We start from the raw sequence: 23,473 nt of genomic DNA on the forward strand, positions 1-23,473 counted from the left end.
TGCATAGCACAAATTATTTCCCTGGTGGGCTTGTGGTGCCAGCATGACTGGCAGAGAACAAGGCTTAGGCCCTGTTCCCTCCCAGCAGACTTTGGCCCTGTAGGGACCACACAGCCAATTGCTAGTTCGTCTCACGCAAGTCAAGCCTCGGGTAGTGTTAGCAGAGTAAATTAATATAATCATTTGTTGGGTGATCATGTGGCTTACCCCAGCCTTTGAGAGCATGGGTGAGCAGGCCTTTAAAAATTATAAATACCCCTCTCTCTGTTTATTATGGAGCGAAAGCTTTTAATGATAGCTTGAGAACAGGTGGGCAGTTGATGCAATGCCTTTCCAGATTTTTTTTTCTTTAAGAACTGTGATTTAGAACAGTGTGAGACAAAAGGTTGTTGGGTCTTGCTGCTTAGTTATTATAACCATTACTTACTATAGGCATTTAGCATTATAAATCCATTTTATTTTTACTATGCCCTTAAAAAAAGATTCCAGATGTGCTTACAATGAAAATGAAGCTGCACTGAAATTATGTCTGTATCCCTGTTTTTTTTAAACAAACAAGCTAGACTGGATTGAATGTAGCTGGGAGAGCACACTCCCATCTTCTTTTTCTATTTTCCCGTTGTTGAAAATATCCCACCTAAGTGACTATATAAAAGATACCAGCCTCCAATTACTTTTTTACTAAGCATCTCTTATCGGGCAACCTTTTCTTATCTTCAAAGCCATTATTTCTGATTGAGCAGCATTAACATTAATGCCACACATTAATATTTCATTTGTATAAATTGATATGATATGAAAGGGGTAGGCGAGGAAAATATGGCATTTGAAGACCAATGCTCATATGGTGTCCACATGGAAATTATATTAACATTTAGGATGGTATTTATTCACTCCCTGTGAGCATGGCCTCTTGTTTCAAGCCTGGCTTTCAAAATTCCTAGTGCTGACTGTATTTTATCAGCCCTCCCAAATAGTCATCCTGTCTTTAGACACATACTAAATATATATCCATCCTGCCCGAGATTAAAAGCCAGCCCACCCTCAACGCTTGTGCTTCACTGAACTCTTGGGTCATTGATTGACAGGGTTGAAGGCGAATTCAACCCTCCAAAGGGCTTTTTTTGGCCTTTCCCTCCATGATTCACATCATGGCCCTGGCTCAGGAAAATCCTAGGCTAGCTCCAGTGACTTTCTAACCAAGTGGCAATAGCATTTTGGCAGCAAGAACGGATTGCAACGGAGACAAAATCCTTGCACTAATACAATTGCAAACCCATTGTTGCATAAAGCCCAATAAAGTTGTGGCCTGTTTCATCCTGCAAAGGTGTGTTGGTTGTGCTCATTCCTGCCGCCCTCCCAGGCTGCCACCTGTGACTGCCGCACAAACAACAGGATAGATGTGAACTGTGGCGGATGTCATGTGCACACCACTTCCCAAAGCAGTGGTTGGAGAGCAAACAGGAGTGTCTGCAAAGCCAAATCACATGCACACGCATCGCTGGAGAAAAGAAATGTGACAAAGCTGACAATGATGTGAATGATCTCGCAAGCACCTAGTGGCACTCTGCATTGTCAGTTGACCAGCACCTAGGTACACCAGCAGGGACCCCTCAAGAAAGCAGAGGACAAACAGGTTTTAAGTCCATCCGAAGAAAGAACTAGATGTGATTCTAGATCTATCGTTTTCAGGAGCAAGAAGAGAGCTACCCAGCAAATCCAGGTAAGAATGGAACAACACCTTGAACCCTGTTCTGAGCCTCCTGTTTTGTAGCCCACTTCAGAAATGCCTACTTCACAGGCTTTCCCAACCTGGTGCCCTCAGGTGTTTTGGACTGCAATGCCCATCAGCATGGCCAATGGCCAGGGATGACAGTAGCTGTAATCCAAATATGTCTGCAGGCCACCAGGTTGGGGTGGCTGATTTATTATTTAAAAACCAGGTGGAAACTCTTTTATTTCCTTGGGCTTTTCTTTATTATTTGTTGATGCGTCATTGCTTTTGCCTCACTTTGCTCTTGGATTGTTTAACCGATATTATACATTGGACAGTTAGCTTTATTGACTCTTTTTAAGGGGGGGGGCGTTGTTTGAATTTTTGCCTTGCGTGCAGCCTTGAGCTCACATTGAGGGAAAGAGCATGAAAAGTTTTAAATAAGTGTAAATAAGCACAAAGGCCACTAGGTGGCTGATAAGTCAAGACCGCTGAGGAGAGGCATCAGCCAGACAAAGCTATTGAAGGAAGAGAAATTAGATTCCACTCCGTTTTTCATCCTAGTTCCAGCCTGACTTCCACAGCCTACAGATGCAAGGACAATCAGAAAATAGAAATTGCCAACAATCCTGACAGTGACTCTGTATTAGTCCTGCCATGTTTTTAACTCATCTTCTTGTATGCTTTTCATTTTCTTTCTCCGGAGGAAGGGAGATGTGGTGATTGCAATCAAAAGAGCCACGGGGTGGCACTGTGCAAAGAAGTTTGGCTTGAACTTGGAGGAAGAAACACTGAATTGTTACTCCATGTAGGGTCTCGACTCTCTCTTATAATTCTGCAGCATATCCCCCACTCAGGCTAGGGTGTGGGGGGGTGCTATTATGCACAGGAGAAATAATGCAGGTTCAACTAGTGCCTGCATGTGCTGTGTTTTTGCCTGTGTCAATACGTGCAGCTGAAATGCAAACATGTCATTGATGCAATACTGGACCACCAGCCCATATTTCCACTTTATTAGTTGTTCTGCGATGCTTCTCCAGTTTTACTGCATTATTGCCATCCAGAGGGGCACTCTTGCACAACAAAAAGCTCCACTGTTAATAATTTTTCACTCTCTGTGAGCTGCGTGCTACAACTTCCCAGCATTGAGCATGCAGCCTCTTTCATTTGTGCCCATCAGGAGCACCTCCCAAACACTGTCGAGTCAAAGGTTATAGCTGGGGAAGGCAGCCTGCAACATCAGGCAAATTTTATGCTGGCATCAAGGAGGAAATATAGCAGGGGCAAATGGGGATGTGTGTTGTGGGGTGGGAGAAAGGAGAAGCAGAGAGAGAAAAAGGAATGGCAGTGAGAGGGGGGTTACTCTATTCCACCTTTGGCTCTGACCCTGTTCCTGCCCCCTGCACCCCCCAGGGGAATGCAGCCCACAGCAGCAAAAAAAAGTTGCCCATCTACCCTCAGGGTAGGAAAGTGCAAATATGAAGGGGGCGGCGGCAAGTGGTTGGCACGGCAGACTTCTTGCCTTTTTCTTGTGTTCTCCTGGTTGATAGGAAAGCCCTCTCTGAATTAGAGACAGTGTGGTGTAGAAATTAGTACAGGTGTGTTTATTGGTTGTGGGTGTACCCCAAATAGTGAGGCGATGAAACCAAGATGATTGGGAAAATGCTCAAAGCTTGAGAGGGAGGGGGGAGGGGGGACTTTTGATTGGCAGGTCTAGTTTTTAATCATGTGAATTATGTCCCCAGTGCACTCCAGTCACAGTGATTTGGGGAGGATGTGAGGAAGTAAATACATGGGTCCATTGTGTCATGAGACAAAGGTTATTGAGAGCAGAAGCAGGCAAGGCCTAGGCAGTGGCCTACACAAATCTTTCAAGCCTAACTGTTAGCAGTAAAATGCTGTGTCACTGTGACTCGTGACTCATCTTGGGTTCCCTATAAATGTAACCGGCCTTCAGAGTCTCTGCTCAGTTTGTCGTGTAGTGTGTGTATGTGTCTCAGCCAGTATGTTGTGTTGTTGCAGACAGAGTGACTTCAGGACTCCAGTTAATCAGTAACCAAGATCTGTGCCTCTGTGAAGAGTCAGCTAGCTATTATGAGCACTCTGTGTATGCTCTTTGACTATGCTGTTTATGACCAAGTTTATTTTCTTCAGTAAAGTTTTATTCTGCTTCTGAAGAAGACTCTGCTTTGATTAATTTACAGCTGCGCGACACATTGTTCTCCTGTTGGGCCAGTCTCTCTCAGTCCTACCCTATATTGCAGGATCGCCATGGGAGGGCAGGCGTATAGCCCCAAACTCCTTGGTGGGAAGGGGAAAGTAACAAAAAATACACATCAGAGGATATAGTATCTGGAGCATGCGCTCACCTTTTTGAGAGCTTTCTGCACAGCAAATCTGGGGGGAGGGGAGTTATTCCCTTGCCTCCTGTCCCACAAACCAACTTTCTCATTATTATTTTTCATCTTTCCGATGTGGCTGTTCCAAGCAATTGCTCCCATGCAATCCTAGCTTAACCAGCAGCAGAGAAACTAACATTTGCACTTCAGAATATTCGGCAATTATTTCATATCAACACGGCTAATAGCAAATTCCGTGGGGGTTTCTTAGATTTGCAAATGAGTGTATGAGGCCGTCAGTCAAATTGCACCTCATCAAATAAACATTTCCAGTAATTGAAATGATATGAAATGGCTTCTTTTGATGGCGGAAAATGCAAATATAATTTAGCAAAGCTACGAATCCACAGCCTCCCACTTCTGTGGATTTTCCATGGACGGAACTGTACATTTCTATGTACAGAGAAGCTAGTGGAATATTTCTCTCATCTGCAGCGTGCCTTTCCACAGGGAGGAAATGACTGTCCAACCCTATGCATTTGCGCTCATACAGGAGGCAGTGATGACCATCAAACTGGCTGGATTTAAAAAGGGATCAGACAAGTTCACGATGGGGGTTATGCTCTGCCTCAACGGACCAGGAAGGCAGTATGCTTCTGAATACTGGTTGCTGGGAACCATAGAATGGAGCAGTATGGCTATATGTCGGTTGCTTGTTGACAATTGGGGGTGGGGGTTAAATAATACTGCCTTCATGTACTGCTTATAAGTGGCCTAGAAACGTCTGCCTGGTCCCTGTTGGAAACCTTATAGGGACCTTCTTATAAAGCTTTGGTTTTAAACTGGTAGGTTGGGACACATTATCTGGGGGTAGCCTGATCTAAGTAGCTTCCACGTTGGATCAGTGCAAGGTCCTCTATAACGGGCTGTCCCTGAAGATGACTTGGAAACTTCTGTTGGTTCAAAAGTTAGCAGCAGATTCCCAACCGGAGTTTCCTTTAGCTCTCATGTAACAGCTGCCCTGGTTGTCATTTGAGATGTATATTCTAGGACCCACGTATTTCTGCGGTTGTAAGTTGTTTTAGGCTGTTTTTAGCACTGTGTTTCAATGTTGCAACCCATCCTGAGACCTTAGGGTGAAGGGTGGGTAAATAATAATAATAATAATAATAATAATAATAATAATGGTTGCAAAAGCAGCACTACCACCATACAGATATACTGCAAAAAAGAAGGAGGGATGTTTGGTTAAAAGTGGTTCCTGAGTCTGAAAAGGCTGGAGACTCCTGCTACACAACCTACTCCATAAATTAACAGCCTGTTTTGTGGGCAGATTGCAATCAAGATCAGCACAGCAACAAAGCTTTATTATTTATCAACTTGGATTTGATTTGTGCTGCAGTGTGTATGTGCATGTTTGTGGTTGAATGGGGGTCAAAAAAACCAAAGTCAAATGTCCTGGAAGTTCCCTGGATTATGCTTCACTTTCCCCCACTAGGTTTTCTTATTTTGATTTTTACAAAAAAGGCAGACTGCTACTGAACAGAGCAAACATTTTAAAGGAATCAAAGCAGATGCTCCTCTCATTCCTCCCCCCCCCTTCATTATTTCTAGGACCGAGAGCATTAATTAATTAAGCAATGCAAATGAGAATTTCCCAGCAAATTTTAATCAGAGCTGTCACCTGCAAAAACAGTCCTAGGTGCTGATGGCACGGTAAACAATTTATTTCCCTCACTTGATTCAGGATGTGCTTAGCAGAATTTTGACAAGGACTGTTAATATTCCCTCCCGCTGTTCCAACAGGGGAAACAATTTAATATTTTTCAGTGAGACAGTGGCCTAGTTTGCACAACTCAGTCCTCATACAAACAAGAAAAGAAGCTTGGAAGTCGCAGTGAATAGTTAACATGTGAGCCAGGAATTAGAGTTCATGGCTTCCAAGAAAGATCTGCAAGTCAACTTTAAATTATGGTTTCGCATTCTGGCTTGTTTACAAGTCACTAGCTACCATTATTGGTTTGCCCAGGATGGGAAGGCACGTTTGGTGTTCCCCCATAAGAGCACAATATCTTAAGAGAGTTCCCTCTTTGATGTCACATCTGAAGGTGAACTTACCTAATTCACACTGTGTGCACAAACTTCATCCAGCTAGTCCTTCCTGCTTCTGTCTTCTTTCCTCAACATTCTCTTCTGCCTATAAAGCAGAATTGGCCCCATCCACACCTTTTCACTGGGGCTTAAACCCAGGCAGCCGGGGTGGGTGAGGAGCCAAACTGCCTCACTGTCTGGCCAAGACTCATTGCACTGCTATTAACTGCAAGTTCCGGGCTTGTTTCCTTGCTTATGCAATGGGAAAAGTAAAGGCGGCAGCAAAAGGGCTGTGTGAGGCTGGATGGAGTTTCAACCATGCAAACTTGGCCAACATAAAAAAATTATTTAAGCTTATTCGTTCTTCAGTTAATCAAAGAAAAGCAGGAGGATTGACTAGTGGCCTGATTTACACATCCAAACAAATCCATGACTACAAAGCAATCTCATGCATGTCTACTCGGAAACCGATCCTGATGAGTCCAAAGGGGCTTACTTGTAGGTAAGCATGCATAGGATTGCAGCCTTAGGGAACACTGATTAAGAGGAGGTCCATAGCTCAGTAGCATTTGCTTTATATGCAGACGGTTCCAGGTTCAAGTCCTGGCATTTCCAAGTAGGGCAGCAAGAGACCCTTGTCTGATATCTTGGGGAGCTGCAGCCTGTCAGTGAAGGAAATATGGCCCCAGATGTGCCAATGGTCTGAGTCAGTGTAAAGCAGCTTCCTGTCTTCTTGAATGTCCAATGTCCACAATCTTGCCTGTGTTTCCCTACATGATGTGCCATTGTCATATGCCTACAACGCTCATCGTTGGTTTTGCTACTGGTTGCATGGTTATATGATGACTAAGTTGAAGAGAGGAAGCGCCACAAATGTTCAGAATCAGGGTGTATAAACCTTTCAATGGGCTGATGCTTCCAAACAGGTTTTCAAGAAACCCAGTGGCAGAGCCCACCCAACCATTAGCCTCACTGAGGCGGCAGGCTGGGGCAGCTGGAAGGGATGGCAGATCTGAAAAGAGGAATTCCACTTCTCCTTTGGCTGTGAATAGGAATGGCTGCCATTGCCACCAACCTAGTAACAGTCCCTCCGCTGCTGCCTGCTCCTGCCCAACCTCTTCCCCGCTGCCTTCAGCATGCTAGGGCTTCCCTGGGCCACCTCCAGTTGCCCCAGGCAGTGGAAGAGGAGAAAGCAGAGTATGCAGGGTATGTGTGTGTTGTGTGTGTCCCATTGTCTTGGGCTGGCCCTGCCCAGTGATTCCATCAATGTCCATGATTTGGGTTTCATTGCAATAAATGGAAGCTGTGCAAGAGCACCATAGCTAGAGCAGAAGAAATCCTAGGTGAGGTATGTTTCCCCCGTGCAATCCTATGCACATTTACTTGGAAGTAAGCCCATTTTAAAGGGATGTGGGTTAAACCACACAGCCTAGGACCTGCCGATCAGAAGGTCGGGGTTTGAATCCCCAAGACGGGGTGAGCTCCCGTTGCTCGGTCCCTGCTCCTGCCAACCTAGCAGTTCGAAAGCACATCAAAGTGCAAGTAGATAAATAGGTACCGCTCCGGTGGGAAGGTAAATGGCGTTTCTGTGCGCTGCTCTGGTTCGCCAGAAGCGGCTTAGTCATGCTGGCCACATGACCCGGAAGCTGTACGCTGGCTCCCTCGGCCAATAAAGCGAGATGAGCGCCACAACTCCAGAGTCGGCCACAACTGGACCTAATGGTCAGGGGTCCCTTTACCTTTTTAAGTCCATTTTGAAGCTTACTGTCTAGTAAGTGTGTTTAGGACTGAAGTCTTACTGATCTGGCTGAAGGCATGTGTATAATCTAGTGGAAGACATGGCTATAACAAGGCGTTGTTGTTTTTTTAATTTCCAAATAAAATTGCAAAAATATTCCAGTTCACATCTAGTTAGTGCAACATCCAATGAGTGCAACATCCACTGTATACACCATGACATGAAAGCAAACAGTCTTTGGCACTGAGGCACTTCATCAATACAGAGCATCGACGACATCATCTGGCTGACAATAAAACTTTACCTCAAAGTACAATAAAATTAAAAACAGAAGTATGACACAGCACTCCTCTCAATACATCACACAGAAAGAGAAGTTATCCATACATTAATACAGTCAGATGCTTAGCAACAGTTTCAAACAGACCATAATATCACATTTAGATTTTAAAGCATCAAATGCCTCCTGGCAACACTGGACCTTTCGATGGGGGAGATTTCCTAGAGCAGAAGACTATCCATGGCTACCAGCCATGATGGCTATGTTCTACCTCTGCTGGGAATCCTAGGTTTGAAGAGTGCCGTTGTGCTTGGGCCCTGCTGCTGTGCTTGGGCTTCCCATTGGCAGCTGGCTGGCCACTGTGAGAACAGGATGCTGGACTAGATGGGCCATTGGCCTGATCCAGCAGGCTCTTCTTATGTTCATACAGTATCATGAAAAAGGGAGGTCCCAATACAGTGAGAGTTGTAGGAGACAAGAAGCCACAAGTAGTTACTACAATTTTCAAGTATAAATATCCTGAAATGCAACGTTCGTCAATCTTGGCCAGCCTACAGCAACCCGGTGCTCTCTGGCTGTTTTAGACTTCAATCCCCATTCACTTTGGCATGTGATTGAATCTTTAGTACAAAATAGCCAGAGGGCACCAGGTTGGTGAAGCCTGATAGTATCACATGCCGAAAGGAAAGGATATCCAAATATTTACTGAGATACCTAGAATGGTCTTTTAAAGACAACCTTTCAACTATAACTGAAAGACGCCTGTTGTTGTTATCACAGGGTGAGAAAAGTCTGTATAAGGATTCCCTGTAAGGACCTTGTTCAGCAGTTGACCCTCTGTGGGATTCACAGCTCAATAGCTCAGTCGGAAGAGCATGAGACTCCTAATCTCGGGGTTGCAAGTTTGAGCCCCGTGTTGAGTAAAGTATTCCTGCATGGCAGGGGGTTGGATAAGATGACCTTTATGATCCCTTCCAACTCTGCAATTCTATGATTCTGTGGGAGATAAACACCCTGTGTCAGATGCGGACGACACATCTTGTCCCAACAACCCATTCTTTTCAGGCACCCTTCTGGGGGCCATATGCCAGTGTTGGTGGTGCCTGGGTACTCTGCCAGGTGGGCAGAGCAGCTCTTGTAAATTTTATCCTTGGACAGTAAGCTAGTTTTTTTCTACATTTCATTTGCCTGGACGATCTCATGGTTCAAGAACATATCCCAGTCAGGCAAGGACACTCAAGGAAGATGCAAAGCAGGGCCAGGGGGGGGGCTGCAGAGAATCCACAGGGCCAGAGAGAGAGGCTTGGGAGGCAGCATTCAGCCCCTGACATGGTGGATTGCAGGTATTAGGTATACACTGCCTGTTCCATTTCAAAGCTTAGGAGCTTTTATATTAGGAGTGCAAAACTTGTGTCCCAGCAATCTGAGGACAGCCTGTGACACCAACCTTTGTCTTACGGCCTGCCAGATGTCTGACACCAGCCAAACATTTACGGTCTCAGAGGAAAAAGTTGGGTTTATCAAGCCCCCAGTGGACTTCTATTCACAGCTAGGTTAGACTGCTTTCTGCTTGTTTTGCTGAAATTAAGCCCAACATAGAACTAGTCTCCATTTCTGAAATTGCTATGTCCATGTCCACGTGAAAAAGAACCCTCCCTCGTTTTCCTCACCTAGGGAAGACTCAATCCACAGAGTTATTTCAGAAGCCATGCTCCTTATTAGATGACAGAGCTCTACAAATGGCCTGGAAATGTTACTCTAGGGGCATATGATGGTTTTTTATTAGGTAACATTATGTACCTTATTCCCTCTTGACTCATATTGATAGAAGAAAATTTAATCAGGGCTTTTAAATAATTTAATTCTAATAGGTAGTCTGAAGAAATGAGCATTAAGAATTTAAACGTAGAAGCCCAGTGTGAAGCTCTTCTGTAAAACATGCATCAATTAGATACAGATGTAGCTTTTGAAAAATATACCTTGATTCACAGGTGCACAAGATGGAGCCTGGAACCACAGCAACCTTTCGTGACAGAAAACTGGTAAGTCAGAAATTGTCATGAGCTGATGGGGTCTGTGGATAGCTGCCCCATGTGGCGAGAACATGAAGTTCAGGTGACAGTTTCTCTGTGAAGCACCCTCAGACCTGAACTAACTCTACTTACTTAAACTAGATAGAAAGGAACATGAGACAGTGTCCTATTCCAGTTAGCCCTTTTGAGCAACAAGGTCTTCCTGAGCTCCTGGCTCACCTCAGAGTCCTGCCCACAGCCCCATCCTAACACATAGACCAACAATTAACAATCTAATTTTGTTTTACCTTCTAACTTGCCTCCCTCCATTATGTCATCTGTGTAGTCCATAATTTCCTCCCAGTAGGGCTAACTTCCAGAACTTAAGTCCAGTTGGAGGCAGCACCACCTTGGAGGTCAAACTGCAAGGAGGTAAGCCATAGGCAGGGGGGAGAATTTTGTGCTCCTCACACAGGCAAGGGGAATATTTCATGCTCCTCACCCACAAGTCCCACTTGCTCTTAAAATTGGAACACTACACTGTATGCCTGGAGAATGCCTGGCTTTCAACAGACAGATCTGCTGTCCACACACCTCTTCAGCTCAACTACGAAGTGGGTGTGGGTGTCTCTTTAAACGAAAAAGGGGGAAAGGGGAGGCGGAAATAAAATTGCTTGTATTTCCTTGTTGCACTTTGTTGTTTTGGACAGTCCCGCCCCCCAACTCCAGCTCTGATGCCACAAGTGAGAATAAAGGATAAATTAGCTGGCCTGTCACATCTTGTTCAGATGCTCGAGCAGGTATTCAAGCCCTTTCTCCGTGTTTAAAGAAATCATTATGACAAAATGTAAGAGAGCTGGATCACAGTCTTTTGGATACAACAATTAGGAGGTAAAACTGTTTGTGGGCTGCGGTGCTTCAGACTGCCAGCTGAAGATGTAACCACGTGTAATTGTTTGCAGATCAGCAAAATGGTGCAGTCATATTATAGCTGCAAGATACTAAGACAGACCGCTTCTTAGATGGCATAAACAAAAACAATAAATAGTTTTATGAATGTAACTGCCAGCTATCATCCTGAGATTTGGCTTTGTTCTCTCTCGTGGATATTCTGGGTTTTGTAAAAATTTTGTTTCCATATAAGAAAAAGGGCAGGTTACAGTAATCTAAAGTCACACACGCCACTATGGTAGGAAAAAAGGAAAAGACTGCCATCCTGAAGTGCAAAATACTTCTGAATTATAGTAGCACAATTTAATGCTCACAAGTTGACATTTGATCAAATCCAACATCAAACCGCAGCGGTGCATACAAATTCTCTTCTTAGCAATCATCACTCTGGAATGGAGACAAGAAAATACGCCAGTACTATTATTAATTTGTGAGCAAACCGTACCACATGTGCATCACAAGCTACAGTTGGCATTTATCTGCCTCTGGGTTAAAAAGGGTGAGGGGTTAAAGAGAAGTCCAAATGAATAAATCAGCTTGCATCACTTCACTGATGAATGAGCAGTCAGACAAGTCACTTCAGTTTTGTCTCAATTTAAAATCCCATATTGCTTCTCTGGCATTTGGTGATTAATCAAATATAATGTAATTTTGGCCACTCTCACTTTTTATTTTAAAGCAAGAAATGGCCCCCTTATAGGGCTGCCCTGCAATTTACACGGCAGGCTCAATCATTGCAAGAACATCCGGGCCAGGCTGGAATTTTCTGCCTAAAACATTTGAAGTGGGGAAACTTTAGCCCTCCAGATGTTGCTGGATTGCAGCTCCCATTGTACATGACCACTGGCCATGCTGGCTGGGGCTGATGGGAATTGTAGTCCAAGAACATCTGGAAGGACACAGGTTCCCCATCCCCGATGCGATGCATGGGACTCCCCTGGCTTAATGAAATGCCAGACATTCCCACAAAGAAACCTACCTTGGCCTAGTCAGTTAGACATTTGCCAAACTGCAGCTTGAGGATACCCCTTCCATGGAGCTGGAGAATCTGGCTGTATTCTTTGGGCATTGCATGGAAGCCAGGCTTGGGTAGCTGGTTGTCGTAGTAGTGGTGGCTGATAGGCGTGCCCTCGATGCTTTTTGAGAAAGGCCAGAAGCCATAGAGCTTCACGTTCTCGCACAGTTCCACAGCCGCACTGGTGATCATAAAGCCTGAAGACAACCGGTAGGCTTTGACGCCCTTAGTCCTCCAGAACTGGGCAAGATTTCTGAGATATCTGGGATAGAAAAATATGGCCTCCTGCTTTGCGCTGAACTCTTTCAGAGTTTGGTGCACTTTGAAAGAAGCTGCAGTGTTGCTCCTGAAGGAAAAGGCAGGGAGCAAAAGGAAAGCTTCACCATAGCTTGCAATGTTCTCCAGGAAGGTGAGTTTCTTTTCATTCAGTTTGTTATATCTGCAGAGACGAAAAGGCATGTGAAAAATTTTCATCAGTACAGATATTCTGGGTGCGACTGAGTGGGGTCAATTATTATATTTTATAAATCGCTCACCACTGGAAACAGAATGAGAATTAAATCCCACCTGTAAAAACAACAGGAGCAGTACCCTGTTCAGTCCTGTGAGACTCCAGCTGCTTTCACATGATATTTTGTTCCATTTTCCTGACGTTTCCTTAATTTTCATATTATATTTAAGCTTTTACACGATGCAAAAGCCGCTTCCAGAAATATCATGGAATATAGCGCAATTCCATATTATTTGCAAACTGTTCCCGCACCCCACCCCTGGAAGCAAATAACATAGAAAGGAAGACTAAATGTTGTTCTGTAAGGAGCCAATCGCCCCATTTCTGTTTATTTGCTATTTATTATCTAATCAACTTGATTTGTATGGCAAAACTAGCTGCTGTACTGAGTTATGGTGGTGGTGTTTGTGTGCAATGCTAAGCCAAACTATAGTTTAGCAGTATATAAATTTAATAAATATGGTAATAACAAACACAACAGCAAACAAGTGTAGTGGTGCACAGTAAGAAAAATGAGGCCACTTCACTTCTCTCACAGTCCTGCTGCTGCTCCACTACTAGGAAGTAAGCTATGGTTTGTCTTTTGTTATGGATCATGAGTGCCTGAGCTCATGGTTTCTTTCCTACAAAGTAACCACAAGCACTAAACCACAAGCTTGGAGTGAAACCACATGACTGGATTCATTCGTAACACTAAAGCAAACCTTGGCTTAGCTCCCAATGGTGTGGCAAGGGAGAAGTAGGTGTGGTTTTTTAAAAAACTGTGCACTAGCATGATTGCTTATTCATGTTAAACCATACATAGTTTGGCTTAGTGCCACATGTGAGCTAGGCCAGTACTTTGAACTACTTGGAGACTTTCTCTCTCTCTCAAGTGGTTTATATAGTTTCTATGCACACACACACATAAAAAAACTTGGTGAATGTGAAAGATAGCAGATTCTGGAAGCAGAACCTGACTGCCATTTAGATCTGGGATGGCAGAAGTCCTCTGCAAGTGATTATTTCAGAATCTTTGCAAAAGCAATATGTCCCACCTGCTGCAGCCTGCTGGAAAAGGGGGAAAGAGACAAAGGAGAGGCTGAAACAGAGGAGAGAAAATGGGGGTGGCAGAAAAAGAGAGAGTGAAGGTTCAGACTTAAGGATGGGCAAAAACCTGAAGTTTAGTTTCTCGTTTTTCTAGTCTTAAGTCCGGTTCTTCCTGTATTAACAACAGACCGTTGTTTCATGTCCTCATGAAAATTCAGTGTATCTTAGTGTGAATTTCTCCTAATATAAATATTTTTGTACATAGTTTAAGCCAATGAAAACATTCCCCCCCAATGTCATTTCCCCTAACAAAATGTTACTTTCACTAATATTTGCATTTCTATGCACACCCTCACCCTGGTAAAAATTACTTGGCTGGAGCACAGCATTGCAACATTTGGAGAAGTGTGAATTTCAAAAGACGGTAGTGTGTTGGATAATGTGAATTAGGTAGATTAGCCTTGAAATGGGAACTGAATCAAATTTTCCCCAACCCCTCGTTCTGCCCCTGCCCCACCATTAGCATGCAACCCCCCCCCCAATGGTCACCCCTGATTTAGATGGTGGCTATGATTTTTGTAAAACCGTCCTTGCTGCACAGCTGAGAATTTGTGGGAACAAAATCACAAATGGCTGCTTTATTCCTTTCACCAAAGCTCCAGCTCTTTCCAAAAGCACGAAAAGCTTAAGGGCTTTCAATCTGCATTAGGCTGCCAGTTAAAAGGGAGCTTGGGACTGCTAACGAAGCAATTGCAATTCAGTGGCTGTAGTGGTGACATGCCGATGCGTTTCTTTAATGGAGAATCAAGCAATTAAACACGAGTCACACAAAAAACATTGCAGTCATACTCACTTCTGTGCTATGATGCTCGGGTTGACTGTCACAAGGTTTGTCTTGTTGCCAACATCTTGACTGATGCTTCCCATTGTTGGGGGAAGGTTACACCTGAAGTTTTACAAGAGCCATTTAGGAGCCACTTCAAACATCCCATTGTTATAGCATCCAGACATCTCTTCGACATGTCACTTGAGTCTGTTCCCTACAGCTGCAGTCCTAGACACACGTAACTAGGAAGCAAGTGCTATTGTCTGCAATGGGACTTCAGCATGCATCTGCTGTAAATATTGCACACACAGGGCCAGTCCAGCCATGAGGCAAGGTAAGGAGACTGCCTCAGGTGGCAGGATCCACAGGGACAGCAGATCCTGATGTAGATATTTACACACACACAACAGTGGCAAGGAGAGACAGGGCAACAGGAGATCCCTCTTTCTGTGCATAGTAGCCATTCTCTTAACAAAAGCAAACCTAAGAGTTAAACTAGATGTGGCACTAAATGCAGATGCCACTGCCAGGTTTCATCATCATCATCATCGGGACATTTTTGTCTGAACCACAGCAAACGGGGAGGGGGTGTTGAATTTCTTCTCTCTCGCTACTATTAGCCTCAGCTCTCACAGACCCTAAGAGAACAGAAATGTCACCTAGGAACTGACCACAGATATGCTTGTGTAAGCTACTTCTATATTTCAGAGCACATTTCTGCTCTTCAAAGTGGCCAGAAATTTGTCCTTAAGTAGAAATCATGCACTTCTGATAACATGTCTGAGGCTTATGAAAACAGGCAAGAAAAACTGCAGAAATAAGGATGCCGGTGTCAGAGTGCCTGTGTCCCTGTGCAAGCTATTGCACGCATCACAGTTTAGAGCTTCTTACCTAAATACAAAGTCGGATTTATCAATTTCTGCTCCACAGCTGGAGTTCTTGAGGATCCCCCCATTTCCAACCACGGCACAGTTCTTGAATGGGTAATCCAGGGGCTGTGACTGAAAACAAAAACAACGGGTGCACTCTGTTCTTGCATAGCAGAAGCAAGAGTTCATAGGTCCTATGTCCACCACTGCTAATTCTAATAAGCTGCTATAAAAGTTATTTATTGACCATTGGTCTGAAAATGATGATGGAGCCTTCACAACCTGGGGACGCTGGAATCAGCCAGATATGCCTAGGAACACAGGAAGATCTCTTTATACCGGATCTGGCTGCTATTCCTTCTAACCCATTATTGTCTACATTGACAGTAGCTCTCCAGGGTTCCAGGCAGGGTTCTATCCCAACCCAACATGGGGATGCCATGGATTGATCCTGGGATCTTCTGCACGCAAAGCAGATGCTCTACCACTGAACTATGGTTTCTACCTGGGCCCTGAGAACATCAGCTGAGACCCTTCTTCTTCAAGGGGCCCCGCAATCTGAGATGCAGAGGGTGGCTCCAAAGGAGATGACCTCTTCTGTGGAATGTCCTTCACAGAGAGGCTCACCTTGGTGCCTTTGTTAACATTATTGAGGCACCAATCAAAAAATGTTTTAGAGCTCCAGGTCTTTTAAGTTCTACTCAGAATAGACCCATTGAAATTAATGGACCCAAGTTAGTCATGTTAATTAATCTCAGTGAATCTACTTTGAGCAGAACTAACTTTGAATACAACACACTGATTATACTTTTTAATTTCTATCTTAACTGGAGCGTTAGGGTGGTGGCTTTCAACTGTGTGGGGATCATTTCGTGGCTCTCTGTATCCTATGACATTTGCCTTAAACTGTGTTAATTTTTGCTTTGACGTGGTTGTTTCACTTTACATCTTTTTTGTGTTGCTCTCGACTGGGCTTCTTTGGGAATTTTGGTTCTGATTGGCCCATCACCCACAGAACTCTGGCTATTAGGTTACTGATAAATGAAGAAAAAAAGAGGAATATTCAATAGAGCAAAAGTATTGAGGGACAGCACCACAGAGGTTTCCTATAGATGCCTCACTTGATTGAGTATTCATCTTGATTTGCTTGCATGGAGGTTAAACTATGCCGACTTTATTGATTGTTTATTCTGATTTATTTGTGGAGAGCTTATATGGCACAGAGCATTCCTCCTGCTTTCATCCTGAGTTGCTTGTTGGGTACTAATGCATCTCACAATTAATCATTCATTCATCCCACCCTTTCCTGTGGATCTCCCCATCACTTTCCTAATCACAAAAGTTGTTTTTTAAGTGATTTGTTGCACTAAGGCAACAGATTGCTTTAATCCACTTTAATTACACAAACCTACATTTCTTGATATGTGCTTGAGTCCTTCTTGCAAAATACTGGGTCTGGAGGTACCCAGAGAATACCAAAGGACTGAAGGTGTGTGTGTCTTTTAGATTACATTTTTATGGCCATGAAACCATCTTATTACCTCAGGCAGCATTCTGAATATATCCTCTGTGATGTGAATGGTTTTCTTGTTGTCCACTTCATAACTCATGTTGCTTCCCAGCGGGGTGTTATTTTGAGAAGCGATAAAGTTGTGAGCAGCATCGCAGCACGAGGCAAGCTCTGACCTGCACAACAACAATAAATAAATGATCAGCATAATAAATGTTGTGGAGGAGGCAAAGAAACACAAAACAAAACCAGCTTTATTACTCGTGGCCCTTGGCAGCACCCAGTGCATCTGATTGTAATAGAGGAGGGAAGAGGAGGGATGCAAGACCACAAACAGCTCTGCTGAGAAGCCAGGCTCCTCGCTCCATCACCTGTCACCTGGCAGAAGCTGCCCCAGGAGACTCCAGTAAAGGAGGAAAGAAAAGGGGTGAGGAACCACCCCATCCATACAGCAAAGAGGCACAGTTTTTTCTTTGAATTTTTCCATGCCAGATAGTCATCAGAAGAACTTGGAACAAAGAACTTGCATCTGACTTTCCTTATTTCCTCCTTCCTTCCAATCCCCTTTCCTTTTGTGTCATATCCTTTTAGGCTCTAAGTCTGAGACCTTACTTTTTTCCATTTTAGCTGATCAACACTGAAAACTCAACTTCAAAGAGGCTCCCTTTAACTGATGGTCATCAGATTGTGAGGGGTCATTTACGCCTCCATTTGCTTTGGAAAACAGCAATCAGGTTTTCAATTGCTGTTCTGATTTAGTGCTAAACAGTGGGGAGGTTTTGCAGGGTGGAGGCAGCATCAGGGCAAAGGCAAAATTACTTGGACAGAAGTGTGGAAAACCCCTCAGTTAAATGAAGGCGCTCCTAACACTAGAGTATTTCCCCCTCTGCAGAAAAAGTTTGCATTCAAAGCACCCGGGAAGTGCTTTGAATACAAAACTACTTCCCTGGAAAGAAAGAAAAAAGTTTCATTTTTAAACTGAACATTTGTGTCCCCCACGCCCCAAGAAAGTGCTTGAATATGTAGGAAGTGCTTTGCATCCATGCTGCTTCCACCAGCTCTCTTGGCTGTCTGTTGTGCCAGCAATTTTATTTTTTAAAAATTTCATTCATGCTTTGACCAGCCCAGTCACTACCATGAAGAATATGGTGCAGAGCTGCCAATGTTAAGTCATGGCAGAAAAATATGAAATTGAACCCATGAAGTTGACCATTTCAATGCAGCTCTAAGCTGAATTCCTGCTTTCCAAAGGTATTCTGGAGTCTTCGCATGCAATCCAGAGAGAAGTTTAGGGCAGCACAGTTCACGTTTGGGCTTTCAAGATCTGAGCATCAACTGAAATGCCTTTGTGATGGATAATGTTCATTAGCAATGATGGTGCACACCTCTTCTTTATTGCCCCCAGCATAAAAGGGAATGCTTCAATATAATCGGAAACAGTCTAGCATGAAAGAAGATTTCAGAACTAATAAGAAAAGAATTGTTTCTAATTAATGTTATGGTTTAGCTAATGTGATAAAACACAGTCAGGCAGTGCGATATTAATGCGACGCAACGCTGTGCCACGGAGGGAATAACAGAAGAGCAGTTTGAAATTATTCATTTTTCTTTCTTGAGAGATCAATAAACACAATAAAACTTGATGACGTTCTGCAGTAGAGACATTCTCTTTTGGGGGGATCATATACAATGAGTAGAGGTCCCTTCAGTTAAATTCCCAGCAACTTAACCATCCTTGACATTGGACTTTGCATGAGTTTATTATTGTTTATAATGCTTTATGAAACAAATAAGTTGGCTTTTGTAATCATTAAAATGTCCAAAGTCAAGCAAAATAAAAGAACAGAACAGAAGAAACACTAAGGTTTAAAACAAACACAACTCATAAAACCAGCGACGGCAAAATTTTCATTAAAATACTCAGGCTGACAATGGCACCCTTATTAAACTGAAAGGTTTTCACTGCTGGCAAACTCACAGGTTGTGTGAGGCAGGCTGCATCAGACCAGTTCTGATGTTTACAGAAAAAAAATGGCATTATCTAATGAGCAAATACCTTTCTGTGTACCCTAGAGCTATTCCTGCTGTTTTTGTAGACTGAGACTGAGCTCATTCGTCTTATCTCTTTCTTGCAGCCAGATCCTATGGATCAGCTTCGCATGTTGCAGCACAAATCGCAATTTGCTCCATGGCAAATTGTAGTCCCAAAACATCTGGAGGGCCGAGTTTGCCTATGTCTGTTCCAACCTGTGTTCTGTGCATGCAGTGCTGTTTCCATTCCGCTGCAGCTCAGTTTCTGACAGAGGCAACATTATTCTACACCATTAATTTCAGTTGAAAGGATAATTCATTTCAATACAAAGGAAATGCAATGCAAATAGGGGAACGGGACACACCTACAATTACGTATCATTTGCAGACTGAAAACAGCAACAGTGAATACTGAGCATATTTGTTGGATTGATTTTCATTCTGGATATAGGACAAATAAGGCAAAATGGACAATTTCAGCTTCTGTTTCCATTGGGATTCTCTGAAATCTCTAAAGCAGCAAGTAAATATTTCTTTTGTTCTCCCAACACCACCATTCTGTACTTTACAACTGTTTCTACATTCCTGATACATTGGAGAGAGAAAGAAAGATCAAGCTAACCATGATTTTTTAAAAAAAATAATATGCAGTTTTGCATTTTATTTTTTAAAAACTCGCTTAAATCACAGCACCATCATGACTACAGTTGACTTCCGATTAGCCTGATGCTTAAGCACATTTACCTGGGAATGAGCATCGTTTTGCTGTAGGCATAATTTTAAAGTAACAATAACAAAATCATCTGTAACCATGGATGTGCCTAGCTGGCCAGCCCCCCAAGTAAAGAAGAAGAAAGGGAAGAAGAGGAGACCAGCACCAGTCCCAGGGGGCTCTGGCACATCCATGCCAGCCATAGTGATGTTGTGGGTCTGTTTGCCACAGCCATCATCACCTGCTGCTTTCTGGGCAGTCTTTTGGGTCCCCTATGTTGTGGCTCAAGGTCCAGCCTTCGCTGCCTCCCTGCTTCTGGGCTGAAGCACACAACTGAAATGTGTCCCGTTTGCAGCACAGAATGTATTCTGAAATAAAGCTCAAAATACAGGCAGTGAAAAGGAAGAACACATGTAACAATGCAGTATTTATCCCACTTATTTCAAGGAAAACTGCTGATTTCAGCAAAGACAACAAAGGATCTTGTGGCACCTTAAAGGTAAAGGGACCCCTGACCATTAGGTCCAGTCGTGGCTGACTCTGGGGTTGCAGCGCTCATCTCGCTTTACTGGCCGAGGGAGCCGGCGTACAGCTTCTGGGTCATGTGGCCAGCATGACTAAGCCGCTTCTGGCGAACCAGAGCAGTGCATGGAAACACCGTTTACCTTCCCGCCGGAGTGGTACCTATTTATCTACTTGCACTTTGACGTGCTTTCGAACTGCTAGGTTGGCAGGAGCAGGGACCGAGCAACAGGAGCTCACCCCATTGTGTGGCACCTTAAAGACTAACAAATTCATTATGGCATAAAGCTTGTGGCTTATGGCAACTTACGTCTTAATGAATTTGTCAGTCTTTAAAGTGTCAAAAGAAGACTCTCTGTTGTTGTTTTTTGCTGCAAGAGGCTAACACCCTCTGGAAATCATTTTACCAATTACAGCCCTCAGTATAAGCTTGTGGGACAATTAGAGTAATTCAGCTTTAGGGGAAGTTTGCTCACCAGCAGCTATATAAATGATAGCCATACAATCTTTTAAGAAAGAATTGGGGTTCCTTGCTTGTTGCACTTGCTCAGCAAGCTTGCCCAGGCAAATGGTCTCTCAAACATTTATTAATCCACTGCCGTTTAGAAGCTTGCTTCCAATGACATGCTATTCACGGCTCTGCTGCTGCATTCAATCGACTAAGAGGGTCTTTAGGCAGAAATTCAGGCTCATTAGATTCAAAATGATGGAGAACCATGGCTTTGGGAGTTACCTATAATCTAATGCTTTAAAAAAAATACAGCAGTAACCAGCAGTCATGGTCACTTCTAGATGGCCTGTTTACTGAGCATTCATCGTGATATCTTTGCAGGGAGATTAAATGACATTCACTATTTATTAAGCATTCATTTGAATTGGTTTGCAGGAAGGTTAGATGGCGATGCGGCAAAGCAAGGATTATCTCACATGTTCCAGTGCATTTTCCCATCCCTTTTCTTATCACGAAATCTTATCTTTCAGGGAAGCAGGTTTGTTGTGCAAGACTTTAACGACACAACCTGAATTTAACAGTATGTGATTGAATCTCACTTGAAAATACTGATGGTCTGCAAACACCCCAGGTTCCAGAACTCCCACATTATTGGATATTCCCACCAAATTGGATAGTTTGCATTCTGCACATGGTATAATGGCATTAGGGCATTTGAAACATCCATGATTATACTGACACCATTATAAATGTGCTCCATGTATTCCATTATGAGGGACCCGTTGTTCTGTCCCAGCTCCTGCCAACCTAGCAGTTCGAAAGCACACCAGTGCAAGTAGATAAATAGGTACCACTGTGGCGGGAAGGTAAACAGTGTTTCTATGCACTCTGGTTTCCGTCATGGTGTTCCATTGTGCCAGAAGCGGTTTATCCAAGCTGGCCACATGACCTGGAAAGCTGTCTGTGGACAAATGCCAGCTCCCTCGGCCTGAAAGTGAGATAAGCGCCACAACCCCATAGTCGCCTTTGACTGGACTTAACTGTCCAGGGGTTCTTAACCTTTAAGTTTTTTCTATTATGGGGGTGAGGATGGGGAGGTAAGGAACTTGAAGGGGGCTAATTAGAAGAAAAAATGCTAAAGGGGATAGTGCTAAGAAGTCCCTTCCCAGGGTTGTACTTTGCAATAAGTAATGAGGGGGGCTAATTTGCAATTGGGGGAAATTGAAATATTGACTCCTGAAGTTCAAAAAGGCTCATCCTTTACCGAAGAATCATAGCTCAGTAGTAGAGCACGAGCATGGTGGGCAGAAGATAAAAGGGTCCACCAGCAGACTCACTTTCCCAACTCCAGCTCGGCTTGGGAGAAAAGCATGCGGTTGCAAGCAGAGCAAGTGCTCAGTAGACCCTCACAAAATTTCCTTTCTCTAAAACCTGGACCCCCTTTCCCTATTTTGTGCATGACTGGACTAATGTGGGCTTAAGCAAATGGGTCTCCTTCCATCAGATGTAGATTGCGTCTATAATTATTATTATTATTACCAAATAAGAATATGGGGAGACTACAGAGAACTATATATTACATTTCTAAAGAAAAGTCACACAGCTGTCTGACCTAAGGAAGAGTGGCTTTGGGAGGTGCTGGTTTTGAGTGGAGACGTGTTAGGGAAAAGAGTACTTAACCCATGTCCTCTGTGCAGCTTCTGGAATTGATTCCTCCAAGACTACTCCCTGCCCTCCCCATACTGCAGACATTTGTAGGCAAATGCAAAGCTCCCTGTGGAACTGTTGGATGAGGTGGGAAGCAGCAGCTAAGTGGGGTTATAGTGGAGAAGTGGCTGGCAGGGAAAGGGATAAGCACTCCTCCCCAGGTTGATTCGCTGCTTAATATCACCCACACCCAAAGCTACCGTATTTTTCGCTCCAAAAGACAATAAGACACACCTAGTTTTTAGAGGAGGAAAACAAGGGAAAAAATATACTCTGAACTAAACAGTGGATGTATGATTTTTGTGGTTCATGCTGTGGCCACAGACATAATATGTGATTTGACAGTGAGTTTGGGGTAGCCCAATGCAAAAATCCTGAGGATCCATGTGCTTTTACCTCCCCCTCCCAGGCAGCCTCCTTTATCGCTAGCGTCCCTTATCTCCCTCCTGATCGTTTGCCTATCAGCTGCTCACTGGCTTCCTTTCAACACCCCCTTCCTTCTTTCTTAAAAAAAAAAAGCACAATCTGTTTTTCACCCCTGGGCAATTCAGCTCCAGGGACCACGCATTTGCTGCATAAGATGCACAGACATTTTCCCTTACTTTTTAGGAGGAAAAAAGTGTGTCTTATGGAGCGAAAAATGCGGTACTTTCCTTCTGCTGCTTTTGTTTGATGTGCATCAAGTTCTGCCCTCGACCTTTCCTTCCTGTTTCAACAGTTGCTTTAACTTAGAATCATAACGGCCCTGTATTTAGGGCAGAAACAGACACCAAAAATGTAGGTTAATTAGTATGTCGTGTGGTTCACTGAGCAGCCGGAGAGAACTGATTTGTGACTGTGCTCTGTGATTGACATTTTCCCCTGTTTCAAACTTTTGGTTTTAAATTATGTGTCAGGGAACATTTGCTGGTGATGGATGTGTCAAGCCCTCTCTGCGTGATCACCACTTCAAGCTGTTCATTAATTAAATATCGGTCTTCTTGCATGTTCAATACAGTGCCAATAATAGATGGGAATGTGTGACAGGCTTCAAGAAAGCAAGTCACTAACATGGTGATTATAGCAGTGTAAGCCCTTTACAACCTGTTAATATTTAGAAGGAAATGTGAATAGCTTTGATTTCTTCTACTTCCAAGTTTTATCTTCAGGTCTGTATTTATGAACT

The 23,473-nt window shown here is 43.6% G+C and overlaps 1 protein-coding gene across 1 annotated transcript in view; it reads right to left on the reverse strand.

The window, feature by feature from the left end:
- Positions 1-7,987: 7,987 nt before the first annotated feature.
- The window catches only part of ST8SIA6 (ST8 alpha-N-acetyl-neuraminide alpha-2,8-sialyltransferase 6), a 42,433-nt gene continuing 26,947 nt past the window's right edge, over positions 7,988-23,473 (reverse strand). Inside the window, exons 5-9 of the mRNA XM_083579944.1 lie at positions 16,917-17,061; positions 15,398-15,507; positions 14,534-14,626; positions 12,105-12,579; positions 7,988-11,512 (exon numbers count right to left, since the gene is read on the reverse strand). Of these exons, the coding sequence (XP_083436070.1) occupies positions 12,111-12,579; positions 14,534-14,626; positions 15,398-15,507; positions 16,917-17,061 (817 nt within the window). The 3' untranslated portion in view covers positions 7,988-11,512; positions 12,105-12,110. The remainder of the gene's footprint in view (positions 11,513-12,104; positions 12,580-14,533; positions 14,627-15,397; positions 15,508-16,916; positions 17,062-23,473) is intronic.

Source organism: Podarcis filfolensis (genome assembly GCF_964270895.1).
Source record: "Podarcis filfolensis genome assembly, chromosome: 12".
NCBI lineage: Eukaryota > Metazoa > Chordata > Lepidosauria > Squamata > Lacertidae > Podarcis > Podarcis filfolensis.